Here is a 19771-nt window from a genome sequence, read left to right as displayed (position 1 = left end):
CTTTTGCCAATCACCTTGAATTTGTGTCCTCTGGTTCTCAACCCTTCCGCGAATGCGAATATTTTCTCTCTACTCTCCAGATCCCTCATGATTTTAGAGCACCTCTATCAAATCTCCTCTCAACCTTCTCAGTTCTAAGAAGAACAACCCCAGCTTCACCATTCTATCCATTGTAACTGAAGTCCCTCATCCCTGGAATCATTCTTGTAAATCTTTTCTGTACCCTCTGTCAAATAAATCAGCTTTGTTTCCTACATACAATGAGTCGATTCCTTGATTTCTCCAAGAGGAGACTAATTGATGTCCTTTTACCGACTGTTCCATTTTTGAGCCTTTTCACGGCTTCTGTTTTAGTGATGTTGGTTAAGAACATAAGAATTAGGAACAGAAGTAGGCCATCTAGCCCCTCGAGCCTGCTCTGCCATTTAACAAGATCGTGACTGATCTGGCCGTGGACTCAGCTCCACTTACCCGCCCGCTCCCCGTAACCCTTAATTCCCTTATTGGTTAAAAATCTGTCTATCTGTGACTTGAATACGTTCAATGAGCTAGCCTCAACTGCTTCCTTGGGCAGAGAATTCCACAGATTCACAACCCTCTGGGAGAAGAAATTGCTTCTCAACTCAGTTTTAAATTGGCTCCCCCATATTTTGAGGCTGTGCCCCCTAGTTCTAGTCTCCCCAACCAGTGGAAACAGCCTCTCTGCCTCTATCTTGTCTATCCCTGGTTGAGGGATAAATGTTAGCCAGGACACCGGAGATCTCGCTTTTCTTCGAAATAACATCATGGACTCTTTAACGCCAACTTGAGAGGTCAGATGGTTCTGATTCTTTTTTTTCATTCGTTCACGGGATGTGGGCGTCGCTGGTAAGGCCAGAATTTATTGTCCATCCATAATTGCCCTTGAGAAGATGGGGGGGAGCCATCTTCTTGAACTGCTGCAGTGCGTGTGGTGATGGTACTCCCACAGTATTGTTAGGGAGGGAGTTCCAGGATTTTGACCCAGTAATAATGAAGGAATGGCGATATGCTTCCAAACCAGGATAGTGTGTGACTTGGAAGGAAACGTGGAGGTGGTGGTGTTCCCATGCACCTGCTGCCCTGTCCTTCTAGTTGGTAGAGGTCGTGGGTTTGGGAGGTACTGCCGAAGAAGCCTTGGTGAGTTGCTGCAGTGTATCTTGTACATGGTAAACACTACAGCCACGGTACGTTGATGATGGGAGGGAGTGGATGTTTAAGGTGGTGGATGGGTGCCAATAAAGCGGGCTGCTTTGTCATGGATGGTGTCGAGCTTCTTGAGTGTTGTCGCAGTTGCATTCATCCAAGCAAGTGGAGAGTATTCCATCACACTCCTGACTTATGCCTTGTAGATGGTGGAAAGGCTCTGGGGAGTCAGGAGGTGAGACACTCACCATACAATACCCAGCCTCTGACTTGCTCTTGTTGCCACAGTATTTATGTGGCTGTTCCAGTTAAGTTTCTGGTCAATGGTAACCCCAAGGATGTTGATGGTAGGGGATTCGGTTATGGTAATGCCATTGAATGTTATGGGGTGGTGGTTAGACTCTTGCTTGTTGGAGATAGTCATTGCCTGGCACTTGTGGCGTGAATGTTACTTGCCACTTATCAGCCCAAGCCTGAATGTTGTCCAGGTCTTGCTGTACGCAGGCATGGACTGCTCCATTATCTGAGGAGTTGCGAATGGAACTGAACACTGTGCAGTCATCAGCGAACATTCCCACTTCTGACCTTATAATGGAAGGAAGGTCATTGATGAAGCAACTGAAGATGGTTGGGCCGAGGACACTGCCCTGAGGAACTCCTGCAGCGATGTCCTGGGGCTGTGATGATTGACCTCCAACTACCACAACTATCTTCCTTTGTGCTAGGTATGACTCCAGCCAGCGTAGAGTTTTCCCCCAGATTCCCATTGACTTCAGTTTTACTACAGCTCCTTGATGCCGCACTCGGTCAAATGCTGCCCTGATGTCGAGGGCAGTCACTCTCACTTTGCCTCTGGAATTGAGCTCTTTTGACCATGTTTGGACCAAGGATGTGATGCGGTCTGGAGCTGAGTGGTCCTGGCGGAACCCAAACTGGGTATCGGTGAGCAGGTTATTGGTGAGTAAGTGCCGCTTGATACCACTGTTGGTGATAACTTCCATCACTTTGCTAATGATTGAGAATAGACTGATGGGGCGGTAATTGACCAGATTGGATTTGTCCTGCTTTTTGTGGCAGTTTTCCACATTGTCGCATCGATGCCAGTGTTGTAACTGTACTCGAACAGCCTGGCTAGAGGCGCGGCTAGTTCTGGAGCACAAGTCTTCAGTACAACAGCCGGTGTGTTGTCGGAACCCATAGCCTTTGCTGTATCCAATGCATTCAGCTGTTTCTTGACATCACATGGAGTGAATCGAATTGGCTGAAGACTGGCTTCCTTAGGAGGAGGCCGATGTGGATCATCCTCACGGCACGTCTGGCTGAAGATGGTTGTAAACACCAGCCTTTTCTTCTCAGAAGATCAAGATGTAGAATCAGTTTGTGTCAAGATAAGAAATAATAAGGGAAATAAATCACTGGTGGGAGTAGTGTATAGGCTCCCTAACAGTAGCTACACTGCAGGACAGCATATAAATCAACAACACATGGAGGCTTGTAAGAAATACTGCAATAATCATGGGCGATTTAAATCTTTTGATTGGACAAATCAAATTGGCAAAGATAGCCTTAAGGAAGAGTTCATAGAGTGTATTCGGGATGTTCTTAGAACAATATGATGTGGAGCCAACCAGGGAGCAGACTATTTTAGATCTGGTAATGTGTAATTAATGATCTCGTAATAAAGGATCCTCTTGGGAAGAGTGATCATAACATGGTATAATTTCAAATTCAGTTTGAGGCTGAGAAACTTGGGTCTCGTACTCGTGCCCTGAACTTAAATAAAGGCAATTACAAAGGAAGGGTAAGATGGTAGATAAGCAGTGACAGACATTTAAGGAGATATTTTATAACTCAGCAAAGATATATTCCAGTGAGAAAGAAAGACTCTAAAGAAGAACCAGCCATGACGAACTAAGAATTTTTTGAGGATGTAACTGGTAGAGTGGACAAGGGAGAACCAGTGGATGTGGTGTATTTGGACTTTCAAAAGGCTTTTGACAAATCCCACACAAGAGATTGGTGTGCAAAATTAAAGCACATGGTATTGGGGGTAATATACTGACGTGGATAGAGGACTGGTTGGCAGACAGGTAGCAGAGAGTTGGGATAAACGGGTCCTTTTCAGAATGGCAGGCAGTGACTAGTGGTGTGCCGCAGGGCTCAATACTGGGACTCCAGCTATTTACAGTATAAATTAATGATTTAGATGGGGGAATTGAGTGTAATATCTCCAAGTTTGCAAATTACACTAAGCTGGGTGGCAGTGTGAGCTGTGAGGAGGACGCTAAAAGGCTGCAGGGTGACTTGGACAGGTTAGGTGAGTGGGCAAACGCGTGGCAGATGCAGTATAATGTGGATAAATGTGAGGTTATCCACTTTGGTGGCAAAAACACGAAGGCAGAATATTATCTGAATGGCGGCAGATTAGGAAAAGGGGAGGTGCAACGAGACCTGGGTGTCATGGTACATCAGTCATTGAAAGTTGGCATGCAGGTACAGCAGGTGCTGAAGAAGGCAAATGGTATGTTGGCCTTCATAGCTAGGGGGTTTGAGTATAGGAGCAGGGAGGTCTTACTGCAGTTGTACAGGGCCTTAGTGATGCCTCACCTGGAATATTGTATTCAGTTTTGGTCTCCTAATCTGAGAAAGGACGTTCTTGCTATTGCGGGAGTGCAGCGAAGGTTCACCAGACTGATTCCCGGGATAGCTGGACTGACATATGAGAAGATACTGGATCGACTGGGCCTGTATTCACTGGAGTTTAGAAGGATGAGAGGGGATCTCATAGAAACATATAACAGTCTGATGGGACTGGACAGGTTGGATGAAGGAAGAATGTTCCAGATGTTGGGGAAGTCCAGGACCAGGGGACATAGTCTACGGATAAGGGGTAAGCCATTTAAGACTGAGATGAGGATAAACTTCTTCACTCAGAGAGTTGTTAACCTGTGGAATTCCCTACTGCAGAGTTGTTGATGCCAGTTCATTGGATATATTCAAGAGGGAGTTAGATATGGCCCTTACGACTAAAGGGATCAAGGGGTATGGAGAGAAAGCAGGACAAGGGTACTGAGGTGAATGATCAGCCATGATCTTATCGAATGGTGGTGCAGGCTCGAAGGGCTGAATGGTCTACTCCTGCACCTATTTTCTATGTTTCTAAGAAGTAATGGATGGCATCAAATTGAAAACAAAAGCATACAATGTTGCGAAGATTAGTGGAAGGCCAGAAGATTGGGAACTTTTTAGAAAAGAGCAAAAGACGACTAAAAAAGGGAAAGGAGATAGATTGAGAGTAAACTAGCAAGAAATATAAAAAGAGACAGTAAGAGATTCTATAGGTATATAAAAAGGAAGAGAGTAGCTAAGTTGGTCCCTTAGAGGATGAGACCGGTGAATTAATAATGGAAAACGGAAGTGGCAGAGAATTTGAATAAATATTTTGTATCGGTCTTCACTGTAGAAGACACTAAAAGCATCCCAATAATTGATAATCAAGGGGCTATGGGAGGGGACAATATGGACAAGTCCCCTAGACCTAATGGCCTGCATCCTATGGTATTAAAAGAAGTGGTTACAGAGATGGTAGCTACATTGGTTGTAATCTGCCAAAAATCCCTGGATCCTGGAGAGGTCCCAGAGGATTGGAAAACAGCAAATGTAATTACCCTATTTAAGAAATGAGGGAGACAGAAAGCAGGAAACTGTTAGCCTAACATCAGTCATTGGGAAAATGCTGGAGTCCATTATTGATGAAGTAGCAGCAGGACATTTAGAAGATCATGGTACAGTCAAGCAGAGTCAGCATGGTTTTATGAAAGGGAAATCATGCTTGACAAATTTATTGGTGTTCTTTGAGGATGTAATGAGCAGGGTGGATAAAGGGGAACCAGTAGGTATCATGTATTTGGATTTCTAGAAGGCATTCGATAAGGTGCCACATAAAAGGTTACTGCACAAGATAAGAGCTCACGGAATTGGGAGTAATATATTGGCATGGATAGAGGATTGGCTAACTAACAGAAAACAGAATTGGGATAAATAGGTCATTTTCAGGTTGGCAAACTAACTAGTGGGGTGCCACAGGGATCAGTGCTGGGACCTCAACTATTTACAATCTATATTAATGACTTGGATGAAGGGACCGAGAGTAATGTAGTTTAATTTGCTGATTATACAAAGATAGGTGGAAAAGCAATTTGTGAGGAGGACGCAAAGAATCTACAAAGGGATATGGATAAGCTAAGTGAGTGAGCAAAAATTTGGGAGATGGAGTATAATGTGGGAAAATGTGAGGTTATCCACTTTGGTATGAAAAATATAAAAGCAAATGAAAAATATAAATGGGGAAAGATTAGAAAATGCTGCAGTACAGAGGGATCTGCGCGTCCTTGTACATGAAACACAAAAAGTTAGCATGCAGGTACAGCAAGTAATTAAGAAGGCAAATGGAATGTTGGCCTCTTTTGCAAGGGGGATGGAATATAAAAGTAGGGAAGACCTGCTACAACTGTACAGGGTGTTGGTGACACCACACCTGGAGTACTTTATACAGTTTTGGTCTCTTTGCATTGGAGGCAGTTCAGAGAAGGTTCACGAGGTTGATTCGTGAGATGAGGGGGTTATGAAGAAAGGTTGAGCAGTTTAGGCCTATATTCATTGGAGTTTAGAAGAATGTGAGGTGATCTTATTGAGCACAGGTGAGCACAACAGTGGCAAATGGAATTCCATCCAGAGAAGTGTGAGGTAATACATTTGGGGAGGGCTAACAAGGAAAGGGAATACACATTAAATGGTAGGTCACTGAAAAGTGTAGAAGAACAAAGCAAGTGCATGTCCACAAATCCCTGAAGCTGGCAGGCCAGGTAGATAAGGTGGATAAGAAGGCATACGGAATGCTTGTTTTTATTAGCTGAGGCATAGAATACAAGAGCAGGGATGATTATGCTTGAACTGTATAAAATACTAGTTAGGCCACAGTTAGAATACTGCGTGCAGTTCTGGTCACCGCATTACAGGAAGGATGTGATTGCACTGGAGAGAGTACAGAGGAGATTTACGAGGATGTTGCCAGGAGTGGAGAATTTTAGCTATGAGGACAGATTGGATAGACTGGGTTTGTTTTCCTTGAAACAGAGGAGACTGAGGTGTATAAAATTATGAGGGCCCTAGATATAGTGAATAGAAAGGGCCTATTTCCGAGCAGAGGGGTCAACAACTAGGTGCATAAATTTAAAGTAATTAGTAGAAGGTTTAGAGGTGATTTGAGGGGAGATTTCTCCACCCAGACGGTGTTGGGGGTCTGGAGCTCACTGCCTGAAAGGGTGGCTGAGGCAGAAACCCTCACCACGTTTTTAAACAGCACTTGAGGCGCTGTAACCTGCGGACCTAGAGCTGGGAAGTGGGATTAGGTCGGATAGCCTCCTGTTGGCTGACATGGACATGGCCTCCTTCCGTGCTGTAAATTTCCATGATTCTATGTGCGTCAATCTGGTGAGTAAATGATCAGAAAAATAGTCAAACTGCCCCAGGGTCACGTTGTTCAGCCGCCGAATCCATAGAGAGTGCGGCTCTGCTGCTTCAGAGCGTACACCATATCCATGGCTGTGACCATTTTGCGTTTGGTGTGCTCAGTGTAGGTGACCACATCCCTAATCACATTCTCCAGGAAAACCTTCAGCACCCCGCGGGTCTCCTTGTAGATCAGGCCCGAGATCCACTTGACACCGCCACGGCGAGCCAGGTGGCAGATGGCAGGTTTGGTGATGCCCTGGATGTTATCACTGAGCACTTTACGGTGGTGTTTGGCTCCGCCTTTACCCAGTCCTTTGCCTCCTTTACCTCGGCCAGACATCATAATTCTTCACAGGAACACAAATTGAATGATAAACTCTCGCCATCCAGATGTGTTTATGAAGCCAGCCCAGACCTGGTTGAGGAAGGCGAGTGTGAGAGAGGCAAGGAGGAACCAGAATCAGGGTGACAGGTTGAGCAGAGACAGCAGCCTCTGAGCTTCCAGATCTGCCTCCAGACTTCACGCTCCAGCATTGAAATACTTGCCTGCTCCTTCCCGGCACCCTCTCCCCGCCCAGTGTTTAACCCGACGGGAAGGGCCCTTGTGACCTCCCCTCCCCCAGCTCTGCCAGCGGCTGCCGTTTCCTCTGTGCTTGGCTGATGATCGTTGAACACATCAGGGAGCGGAGATATCCTGGGCCCGAGTAAGAGAGCAAACAGCAGCCTCCTTCCAGCAGCTCATCACATTGAGACTATGTCCATAAATGGGCTTTGTGTCGGGGTATCGGGGGCTGTTTGTAAGAGGCAGAGTGGAGCAGGAAGTAGTTTGGGAACATGGAATGAGTGGGGGAAGGAAGCGGAGATATCCCGGGTTGTGTGTGTACAGTGTAAGGCAACAGAGAAAGTTAATCACCGCACTCTTTCAAGTCATTGCTGCTTTCTTTCACAAATCAGTAGTAAATGTTCCTGATTCCCAATCTCACCGTGTCTGCTCTTGGACATTGAACAGTGGAAACACAGCTTGACAGTGAGGATGTGAGGAGTGTCACAAAGTGCATCTATTGAAGGCACCAAGACAGAAGTGTGAAAGTGGACATTTCAAATTTGGTAATTTTGTTTCGGTGCATTGAGCTCTCCAGAACAGTGTTGAAGGTGATCGAGAACAGGCCCTTAACTTGGTTCTCATAGACTGAGAACAATTGTGGTACAGCCCAGGTACCTGTGGATATAATCCAGAAAGCGATTCAGAATTTTACAGGTTGCCCTGTGGGAGAGGAAGTTATAAATCTCGACTGTATCAATCGGGTGATCCCATTCATGAACCAGTGCCGGATTTGTATTGTGACTGGATGCTGATAACTTTCTATAAAACTACCCTACACAACTGGTGTGGAAAATCTGAGTGCTGCTGTACTGCAGTGAGGTCAGAAACATAGAAACATAGAAAGTAGGTGCAGGAGTAGGCCATACGGTCCTTCGAGCCTGCACCGCCATTCAATATGATCAAGTCTGATCATGCAACTTCAGTACCCCATTCCTGCTTTCTCTCCATACCCCTTGATCCCTTTAGCCGTAAGGGCCACATCTAACTCCCTTTTGAATATATCGAACGAACTGGCCTCAACAACTTTCTGTGGTAGAGAATTCCACAGGTTCACAATTCTCTGAGCGAAGAAGTTCTCTTCTCAGTCCTAAATGGCTTATCCCTAATCCTGAGACTGTGACCCCTGGTTCTGGACTTCCCCAACATTGGGAACATTCTTTCTGCATCTAACCTGTCCAATCCTGTCAGAATTTTATATGTTTCTATGAGATCCCCTCTCATTCTTTAAATTCCAGTGAATACCTAGTCGGTCCAGTCTTTCTTCATATGTCAGTTCTGCCATCCCGGGAATCAGTTTGGTGAACCTTCGCTGCACTCCCTCAATAGCAAGAATGTCCTTCCTCAAGTTAGGAGACCAAAACTGTACACAATACACCAGGTGTGGCCTCACCAAGGCCCTGTACAACTGTAGTAACACCTCCCTGCCCCGTACTCAAATCCCCTCACTATGAAGGCCAACATGCCATTTGCTTTCTTAACTGCCTGCTGTACCTGCATGCCAACCTTCAATGACTGATGTACCATGACTCCCAGGTCTCATTGCACCTTCCCTTTTCTTAATCTGTCACCATTCAGATAATAGTCTGTCTCTTAGGTTATCTACTTTGGTGGTAAAAACAAACATTTATCCACATTATACTTCATCTGCCATGCATTTGCCCACTCACCTAACCTATCCAAGTCACTCTGCAGCCTCATAGCATCCTCCTCGCAGCTCACACTGCCACCCAACTTAGTGTCATCCGCAAATTTGGAGATGCTACATTTAATCCCCTCGTCTAAATTATTAATGTACAATGTAAACAGCTGGGGCCCCAGAACAGAATCTTGCGGTGTCCCACTAGTCACTGCCTGCCATTCTGAAAAGTACCCATTTACTCCTACTCTTTGCTTCCTGTCTGCCAATCAGTTCTCATTCCACGTCAGCATACTACCCCCAATCCCATGTGCTTTAACTTTGTATATTAATCTCTTGTGTGGGACCTTGTCGAAAGCCTTCTGAAAGTCCAAATACACCACATCAACTGGTTCTCCCTTGTCCACTCTACTGGAAACATCCTCAAAAAATTCCAGAAGATTTGTCAAGCATGATTTCCCTTTCACAAATCCATGCTGACTTGGACCTATCATGTCACCTCTTTCCAAATGCGCTGCTATGACATCCTTAATAATTGATTCCATCATTTTACCCACTACCGATGTCAGGCTGACCGGTCTATAAATCTCTGTTTTCTCTCTCCCTCCTTTTTTAAAAAGTGGGGTTACATTGGCTACCCTCCACTCCATCGGAACTGATCCAGACTCCATGGAGAGTTGGAAAATGACTGTCAATGCATCTGCTATTTCCAAGGCCACCTCCTTAAGTACTCTAGGATGCAGACCATCAGGCCCTGGGGATTTATCGACCTTTAATCCCATCAATTTCCCCAACCAAATTTCCCAACTAATAAGGATTTCCCTCAGTTCCTCCTTCTTACTAGACCCTCTGACCCCTTTTATATCCGTAAGGTTGTTTGTGTCCTCCTTAGTGAATACCGAACCAAAGTACTTGTTCAGTTGGTCTGCCATTTCTTTGTTCCCCGTTATGACTTCCCCTGATTCTGACTGCAGGGGACCTACGTTTGTCTTTACTAACCTTTTTCTCTTTACATATCTATGGAAGCTTTTGCAGTCCATTTTAATGTTCCCTGCAAGCTTCCTCTCGTACTCTATTTTCCCTCCCCTAATCAAACCCTTTGTCCTCCTCTGCTGAGTTCTAAATTTCTCCCAGTCCCCGGGTTCGCTGCTATTCTGGCCAATTTGTATGCCACTTCCTTGGCTTTAATACTATCCCTGATTTCCCTTGATAGCCACGGTTGAGCCACCTTCCCTTTTTTATTTTTACGCCAGACAGGAATGTACAATTGTTGTAGTTCATCCATGCGGTCTCTAAATGTCTGTCATTGCCCATCCACTGTCAACCCCTTAAGTATCATTCGCCAATCTATCCTATACAATTCACGCCTCATACCTTCAAAGTTACCCTTCTTTAAGTTCTGGACCATAGTCTCTGAATTAACTGTTTCATTCTCCATCCTAATGTAGAATTCCACCATATTATGGTCACTCTTCCCCGAGGGGCCCTGCACAACGAGATTGCTAATGAATCCTCTCTCATTGCACAACACCCAGTCTAAGATGGCCTCCCCCCCGAGTTGGTTCCTCGACATATTGGTCTAGAAAACCATCCCTAATGCACTCCAGGAAATCTTCCTCCATCGTATTGCTTCCAGCTTGGTTAGCCCAATCTATATGCATATCAAAGTCACCCATAATAACTGCTGCACCTTTATTGCATGCACCCCTAATTTCCTGTTTGATGCCCTCCCCAAGGTGTGGCCTCACCAAGGCCCTGTACAACTGCAGTAAGACCTCCCTGCTCCAATACTCAAATCCTCTCGCTATGAAGGCTAACATGCCATTTGCCTTCTTCACCGTCTGCTGTACCTGCATGCCAACTTTCAATGACTGATGCACCATGACACTCAGGTCTCGTTGCACCTCCCCTTTTCCTAATCTGTCACCATTCAAATAATATTCTGCCTTCCTGTTTTTGCCACCAAAGTGGATAACTTCACATTTATCTACATTCTACTGCATTATTTTGCCCACTCACCTAACCTGTCCAAGTCACCCTGCAGCCTCTTAGCTTCCGCCTCAAAGCTCACACTGCCACCCAGCTTAGTGTCATCTGGAAACGTGGAGATATTACATTCAATTCCTTCGTCCAAATCATTAATGTATATTGTAAATAGCTGGGGTCCCAGCACTGAACTTTGCGGTACCCCACTTGTCACTGCCTGCCATTCTGAAAAGGACCCGTTCATTCCTACTCTTTGCTTCCTGTCTGCAAACCAGTTCTCTATCATGTCAATATATTAGCCCCAATACAATGTGCTTTAATTTTGCACACTAATCTCTTGTATGGGACCTTGTCAAAAGCTTTTTGAAAGTCCAAATACACCATATCCACTGGTTCTCCCTTGTCCACTCTACTAGTTACATCCTCAAAAAATTCTAGAAGATTTGTCAAGCCTGATTTCCCTTTCATAAATCCATGCTGTCTTGGACCGATCCTGTCACTGCTTTGAAATGCGCTGCTATTACGTCTTTAATAATTGATTTCAACATTTTCCCCACTACCGATGTCAGGCTAACCGGTCTATAATTCCGTGTTTTCTCTCTCCCTCCTTTTTTAAAAATTGGGGTTACATTAGCTACCCTCCAATCCATAGGAACTGATTGAGAGTCTATAAAATGTTGGAAAATGACCACCAATGTATCCACTATTTCTAGGGCCATTTCCTTCAGTACTCTGGGATGCAGATTATCAGGCCCTGGGGATTTCTCGGCCTTCAATCCCATCAATTTCCCTAACACAAATTCCTGACTAGAAACATAGAAACATAGAAAATAGGTGCAGGAGTAGGCCATTCAGCCCCTCCAGCCTGCACCGCCATTCAACGAGTTCATGGCTGAACATGAAACTTCAGTACCCGCCTCCTGCTTTCTCGCCATACCCCTTGATCCCTCGAGTAGTAAGGACTTCATCTAACTCCCTTTTGAATATATTTAGTGAATTGGCCTCAACTACTTTCTGTGGTAGAGAATTCCACAGGTTCACCACTCTCTGGGTGAAGAAGTTTCTCCTCATCTCGGTCCTAAATGGCTTACCCCTTATCCTCAGACTGTGACCCCTGGTTCTGGACTTCCCCAACATTGGGAACATTCTTTCTGCATCTAACCTGTCTAAACCCGTCAGAATTTTAAACATTTCTATGAGGTCCCCTCTCATTCTTCTGAACTCCAGTGAATACAAGCCCAGTTGATCCAGTCTTTCTTGATAGGTCAGTCTCACCATCCCGGGAATCAGTCTGGTGAATCTTCGCTGCACTCCCTCAATAGCAAGAATGTCCTTCCTCAAGTTAGGAGACCAAAACTGTACACAATACTCCAGGTGTGGCCTCACCAAGGCCCTGTACAACTGTAGCAACACCTCCCTGCCTCTGTACTCAAATCCCCTCGCTATGAAGGCCAACATGCCATTTGCTTTCTTAACCGCCTGCTGTACCTGCATGCCAACCTTCAATGAATGATGTACCATGACACCCAGGTCTCGTTGCACCTTCCCTTTTCCTAATCTGTCACCATTCAGATAATAGTCTGTCTCTCTGTTTTTACCACCAAAGTGGATAACCTTACATTTATCCACATTATACTTCATCTGCCATGCATTTGCCCACTCACCTAACCTATCCAAGTCACTCTGCAGCCTCATAGCATCCTCCTCGCAGCTCACACTGCCACCCAACTTAGTGTCATCCGCAAATTTGGAGATACTACATTTAATCCCCTCGTCTAAATCATTAATGTACAATGTAAACAGTTGGGGCCCCAGCACAGAACCTTGCGGTACCCCACTAGTCACTGCCTGCCATTCTGAAAAGTACCCATTTACTCCTACTCTTTGCTTCCTGTCTGACAACCAGTTCTCAATCCACGTCAGCACACTACCCCCAATCCCATGTGCTTTAACTTTGCACATTAATCTCTTGTGTGGGACCTTGTCGAAAGCCTTCTGAAAGTCCAAATATACAACATCAACTGGTTCTCCTTTGTCTACTTTACTGGAAACATCCTCAAAAAATTCCAGAAGATTTGTCAAGCATGATTTCCCTTTCACAAATCCATGCTGACTTGGACCTATCATGTCACCATTTTCCAAATGCGCTGCTATGACATCCTTAATAATTGATTCCATCATTTTACCCACTACTGAGGTCAGGCTGACCGGTCTATAATTCCCTGTTTTCTCTCTCCCTCCTTTTTTAAAAAGTGGGGTTACATTGGCTACCCTCCACTCGATAGGAACTGATCCAGAGTCAATGGAATGTTGGGAAATGACTCAATGCATCCGCTATTTCCAAGGCTACCTCCTTAAGTACTCTGGGATGCAGTCCATCAGGCCCTGGGGATTTATCGGCCTTCAATCCCATCAATTTCCCCAACACAATTTCCCGACTAATAAAGATTTCCCTCAGTTCCTCCTCCTTACTAGACCCTCTGACCCCTTTTATATCCGGAAGGTTGTTTGCGTCCTCCTTAGTGAATACTGAACCAAAGTACTTGTTCGATTGGTCTGCCATTTCTTTGTTCCCCGTTATGACTTCCCCTGATTCTGACTGCAGGGGACCTACATTTGTCTTTACTAACCTTTTTCTCTTTACATACCTATAGAAACTTTTGCAATCCGCCTTAATGTTCGCTGCAAGCTTCTTCTCGTACTCCATTTTCCCTGCCCTAATCAAACCCTTTGTCCTCCTCTGCTGAGTTCTAAATTTCTCCCAGTCCCCGGGTTCGCTGCTATTTCTGGCCAATTTGTATGCCACTTCCTTGGCTTTAATACTATCCCTGATTTCCCTTGATAGCCACGGTTGAGCCACCTTCCCTTTTTTATTTTTACGCCAGACAGGAATGCACAATTGTTGTAATTCATCCATGCGGTCTCTAAATGTCTGCCATTGCCCATCCACAGTCAACCCCTTAAGTATCATTCGCCAATCTATCCTAGCCAATTCACGCCTCATAGCTTCAAAGTTACCCTTCTTTAAGTTCTGGACCATGGTCTCTGAATTAACTGTTTCATTCTCCATCCTAATGCAGAATTCCACCATATTATGGTCACTCTTCCCCAAGGGGCCTCGCACAATGAGATTGCTAATGAATCCTCTCTCATTACACAACACCCAGTCTAAGATGGCCTCCCCCCTAGTTGGTTCCTCGACATATTGGTCTAGAAAACCATCCCTTATGCACTCCAGGAAAGCCTCCTCCACCGTATTGCTTCCAGTTTGGCTAGCCCAATCTATGTGCATATTAAAGTCACCCATTATAACTGCTACACCTTTATTGCATGCACCCCTAATTTCCTGTTTGATGCCCTCCCCAACATCACTACTACTGTTTGGAGGTCTGTACACAACTCCCACTAACGTTTTTTGCCCTTTGGTGTTCTGCAGCTCTACCCATATAGATTCCACATCATCCAAGCTAATGTCTTTCCTAACTATTGCATTAATCTCCTCTTTAACCAGCAATGCTACCCCACCTCCTGTTCCTTTTATTCTATCCTTCCTGAATGTTGAATACCCTGGATGTTGAGTTCCCAGCCCTGATCATCCTGGAGCCACGTCTCCGTAATCCCAATCACATCATATTTGTTAACGTCTACTTGCACAGTTAATTCATCCACCTTATTGCGGATACTCCTTGCATTAAGACAGAAAGCCTTCAGGCTTGTTTTTTTAACACCCTTTGTCCTTTTAGAATTTTGCTGTACAGTGGCCCTTTTTGTTCTTTGCCTTAGGCTTTTCTGCCCTCCACTTTTCCTCATCTCCTTTCTGTCTTTTGCTTTTGCCTCCTTTTTGTCTCCCTGCATTGGTTCCCATCCCCCTGCCATCTTAGTTTAACTCCTCCTCAACAGCACTAGCAAACACTCCCCCTAGGACATTGGTTCCGGTCCTGCCCAGGCGCAGACCGTCCGGTTTGTACTGGTCCCACCTCCCCCAGAACCGGATCCAATGCCCCAGGAATTTGAATCCCTCCCTGCTGCACCACTGCTCAAGCCACGTATTCATCTGCGCTATCCTGCGATTCCTACTCTGACTAGCACGTGGCACTGGTAGCAATCCCGAGATTACTACTTTTGAGGTCCTACTTTTTAATTTAGCTCCTAGCTCCTTAAATTCGTTTCGTAGGACCTCATCCCTTTTTTTACCTATGTCGTTGGTACCAATGTGCACCACGACAACTGGCTGTTCTCCCTCCCATTTCAGAATGTCCTGCACCCGCTCCAAGACATCCTTGACCCTTGCACCAGGGAGGCAACATACCATCCTGGAGTCTCGGTTGCGGCCGCAGAAACGTCTATCTATTCACTCACCATTGAATCCCCTATCACTATCGCGCTCCTACTCTTTTTCCTGCCTTCCTGTGCAGCAGAGCCAGCCATGGTGCCATGAACTTGGCTGCTGCTGCCCTCCCCTGATGAGTCATCCCCCCCAACAGTACTCAAAGCGGTGTATCTGTTTTGCAGGGGGATGACCACAGGGGACCCCTGCACCACCTTCCTTGCACTACTCTTCCTGCTGGTCTTCCATTCCCTATCTGGCTGTGGACCCTTCTCCTGCGGTAAGACCAACTCACTACACGTGATACTCACGTCATTCTCAGCATCGTGGATGCTCCAGAGTGAATCCACCCTCAGCTCCAATTCCGCAACGCGGACCGTCAGGAGCTCGAGGCGGATACACTTCCTGCACACGTAGTCGCCAGGGACACCGGAAGTGTCCCTGAGTTCCCACATGGTACAGGATTTACTTCAGTTCCTCTTTCTTGCTAGACCCTCGGTCCCCCAGTATTTCCGAAAGGTTATTTGTGTCTTCCTCAGTGAAGACAGAACCAAAGTATTTGGTCAATTGTTCTGCCATTTCTTTGTTCCCCATTATAAATTCACCTGATTCTGACTGCAAGGGACTTACATTTGTCTTCATTAATCTTTTTCTCTTCACATATCTATAGAAGCTTTTTCAGTCACTTTTTATGTTCCCAGCAAGCTTACTCTCATACTCTATTTTCCCCCTCCTAATTAAACCCTTTGTCCTTCTCTGCTGAATTCTAAATTTTTCCCAGTCCTCAGGTTTGCTGCTTTTTCTGGCCAATTTATATGCCTCTTCCTTGGTTTTAAAACTATCCCTAATTTCCCTTGTTAGCCACGGTTGAGCCACCTTCCCCATTTTATATTTATGCTAGACAGGGATGTACAACTGTTGAAGGTCATCCATGTGATCTTTAAGTGTCTGCCATTGCCTATCCACCGTCAACCCTTTAAGTATCATTTGCCAGTCTATCCTAGCCAATTCACGTCTCATACCATCGAAGTTACCTATCTTTAAGTTCAGGACCCTAGTCTCTGAGTTAACTGTGACAAGGACACTGTTTGTATCATGGTTTCCTCTCTCCAGATACTTTACTTTATTATAAACATTTCCATTCATTACAACTTTATTTTATATTCTCTGCCTCAGTCGTCCATATCATAACTAATATTTTTCTGGTATTATTATTCACAAAGCAAAATACTTCATTGAGCCAGTATAAATCTGATATTTCCTTCACCTGGAATACAAGGAAAAGTGCAAGCAGCTCCTTCTCACAGTGAGTGCATTATCATTCACAGAGCGCAGAGACACAGAACTGGCCTCAATCCTATTATCACAGGCAGCAGAAGCTGTCACTCCAACAGTGATCCGAAGTGGCTGAGTTACATTGTGAATCTTACGGCCACTGGAGCGGTAGGATCCAATGCTGTTTCACCATTGAAACAGATCAGATTCATATATGAGATACTGAAATATACAGAATAAAACCCACACTTGCACACCAGAAGCTGATAGGTATAGATTAAAACCCACACTCATAGACCAGAAACTGTCAGGTACAGATTAAACCACACACTTTTTAGCAGAAACTGATGGTTACATATTAAACCCACACTCATATACCAGAAACTGACAGCTATGGGATAAAACCAACACTCCAATACCAGAAACTAACAGGTACAGATTAATCCCACATTTTTTTTTACCAGAAACTGACAGATACAGAATAAAACCCACACTCATATACAGAAATGACAGGTACAGATTAAACCCACACTCGTATACCAGAAACTGACAGGTACAGGTTAGATCCACACTCATATACCAGAAACTGACAGGTACAGATTAAACACACACTCATTTACCAAAAACTGACAGGTACAGGTTAAACCCACATTCATATATCAGAAACTGACAGGTACAGAATATCATGCACACTCACATACAGAAACTGCCAGGTACAGATTAAACCTCACACTCATATCAGAAACTGACAGGTATCGAATAAAATACACATACATATTCCAGAAACTGACAGGTCCAAATTAAAACACACACTCACATACCAGAAACTGACAGGTATAGATTAAACACACACTCACATCCCAGAGATGGGCAGGTAATAAAATACACACTCATATACCAGAAACTGACAGGTACAGAATAAAATACACACTCGCATACCAGAAACTGGTAGGTACAGATTAAACCCCACACTCACATACCAGAGATTGAAATGTATAGAATAAAATGCACACTCACATATCATAAACTGACAGTTACAGAAAAAAAGAACACACTCACATACCAGAGACTGACAGGTACAGAATAAAATACACATTAATATATCAGAAACTGACAGGTACAGAACAAACACGCACTCATATACCAGAAACTGACGGGTACAGAATAGTAACCCACACTCATATAGCAGATACTGACAGGTACAGATTACACCCTACACTCATATACCAGAAACTGACAGGTACAGATTAAAATACCCACTCGCATATTAGAATCTGATATGTACAGATTACACCCCACACTCACATACCAGACACTGACAAGTACAGGTTAAAACCTACACTCACACATCAGATACTGACAGGTACAGATTAAACCCACACACATATGGCAGAAACCGACAGTTGCAGAATAGAAACCCACACTCACATACCAGAAACTGACAGTTCCAGATTAACCCCACAGTCATACATCAGAAATTGACAGGTACAGATTAAAGACCACACTCGCATACCAGAAACTGATATGTATAGATTAAATCTCACATTCACATATCAAAAACTGACAGTTAGATATTAAACCCACATTCATATACCAGAACCAAGAGGAACAGAATAAAATCCACACTCACAAAGCAGCTGACAGGTGCAGATTAACCCCACAGCCATACCAGAGACTAACAGGTACAGAATATTTATTCATAGGCAGTCCCTCGGAATCGAAGAAGACTTGCTTCCACTCTAAAAATGTGTCCTTAGGTGACTGAACAATACAATACGAGAACCACAGTCCCTGTCACAGGTGGGACAGATAGTCATTGTGGGAAAGGATGGATGGGACTGGTTTGCCACATGCTCTTTCCGCTGCCTGCGCTTGATTTCTGCATGCTCTCGGCGATGAGACTCGAGGTGCTCCACTTAGGGCCGTCTTTGGCCAGGGACTCCCAGGTGTCAGTGGGGATGTTGCACTTTATCAGGGAGGCTTTGAGGGTGTCCTTGTAATGTTCCCTTTGTCCGCCTTTGGCTCGTTTGTCTGAGTAGAGCGCTTGCTTTGGGAATCTTGTGTCTGGCATGCGAACAATGTGGCCTGCCCAGCGGAGCTGATAAAGTGTGGTCAGTGCTTCAATGCTGGGGATATTGGCCCAGTCAAGGACATTAACGTTGGTGAGTCTGTCCTCCCAGGGGACCTGCAGGATCTTGTGGAGACATAGTTGGCGATATTTCTCCAGCGACTTGAGGTGTCTACTGTACATGGTCCATGTCTCTGAGCCATACAGGAGGGCAGGTATTACTACAGCCCTGTAGACCATGAGCTTTGTGGCAGATTTGAGGGCCTGGTCTTTGAACACTCTTCTTCAGACAGCCGAAGGCTGCATGGGTGCACTGGAGGCGGTGTTGAATCTCATCGTCAATGTCTACTCTTGTTGATATGAGGCTTCCGAGGTATGGGAAATGGTCCATGTTGTCCAGGGTCACACCGTAGATCTTGATGACTATGGGGCAGTGATGTGCAGTGGGGACAGGTTGGTGGAGGACCTTTTGTCTTACGGATGTTTAGTGTAAGGCCCATACTTTCGTACTCCTCAGTGAATACGTCGACTATGTCCTGGAGTTCAGCCTCTGTATGTACGCAGATGCAGGCGTCGTCTGCGTACTGTAGCTTGATGACAGAGGTTGGGGTGATCTTGGATTCGCATGCCAGACACAGAATTCCACAGATTCACAACCCTCTGGGAGAAGGAATTTCTTCTCCCAGAGGGTTGTGAATCTGTGGAATTCTTTGCCCAAGGAAGCAGTTGAGGCTAGCTCATTGAATGTATTCAAATCACAGATAGATAGATTTTTAAACAATAAGGGAATTAAGTGTTACGGGAAGCGGGCGGGTAAGTGGAGCTGAGTCCACGGCCAGATCAGCCATGATCTTGTTGAATGGCGGAGCAGGCTCGAGGGGCTAGATGGCCGACTCCTGTTCCTAATTCTTATGTTGGACCTGACCTGGAGTCGACGAAGGTTGAACAGGTTCCCACTGGTTCTGTAGTTTAGTTCCACTCAAGTGGTAAGCTTGTTGACTGTGAGGTGGAGCATGGCAGCGAGAAAGATTGAGAAGAGGGTTGGGGTGAAGTCCCAGCCCTGTTTGACCCCAGTTTGGACATGGATTGGCTCTGTGATGGATCTGTTGGTAAGGATCACGGCCTGCATCTCGCCGTGGAGCAGACAGAGGATGGTGACTAACTTTTGGGGGCATCCGAAACAAAGGAGGACGCTCC

At 45.1% G+C, this 19771-nt stretch overlaps 3 protein-coding genes across 5 annotated transcripts in view; 1 reads left to right on the top strand and 2 right to left on the bottom strand.

Moving 5' to 3' along the window:
* The window catches only part of LOC139273608 (zinc finger protein 850-like), a 560896-nt gene that overhangs the window by 321780 nt on the left and 219345 nt on the right, over positions 1–19771 (top strand). The gene's annotated exons all lie outside the window — the stretch shown is intronic.
* LOC139273584 (gastrula zinc finger protein XlCGF57.1-like) overlaps positions 1–19771 on the bottom strand; it is a 277425-nt gene that overhangs the window by 93523 nt on the left and 164131 nt on the right. The window lies entirely within an intron of this gene.
* LOC139273604 (histone H4 type VIII-like) lies at positions 6707–7018 on the bottom strand. The gene has a single exon (XM_070890562.1). The coding sequence runs from the start codon at positions 7016–7018 to the stop codon at positions 6707–6709; it is 312 nt and encodes a 103-aa protein (XP_070746663.1).

Source organism: Pristiophorus japonicus, chromosome 9 (assembly GCF_044704955.1).
Source record: "Pristiophorus japonicus isolate sPriJap1 chromosome 9, sPriJap1.hap1, whole genome shotgun sequence".
Taxonomy (NCBI): domain Eukaryota; kingdom Metazoa; phylum Chordata; class Chondrichthyes; family Pristiophoridae; genus Pristiophorus; species Pristiophorus japonicus.
The sequence above is the reverse complement of the archived record's forward strand: the minus strand, read 5'-3'. Positions and strand labels throughout refer to the sequence as shown.

What these genes read in the sequence shown, in the direction of transcription:
- LOC139273604 (XM_070890562.1), bottom strand. Translation starts at nt 7,018, where the DNA reads ATGTCTGGCCGAGGTAAAGGAGGCAAAGGACTGGGTAAAGGCGGAGCC.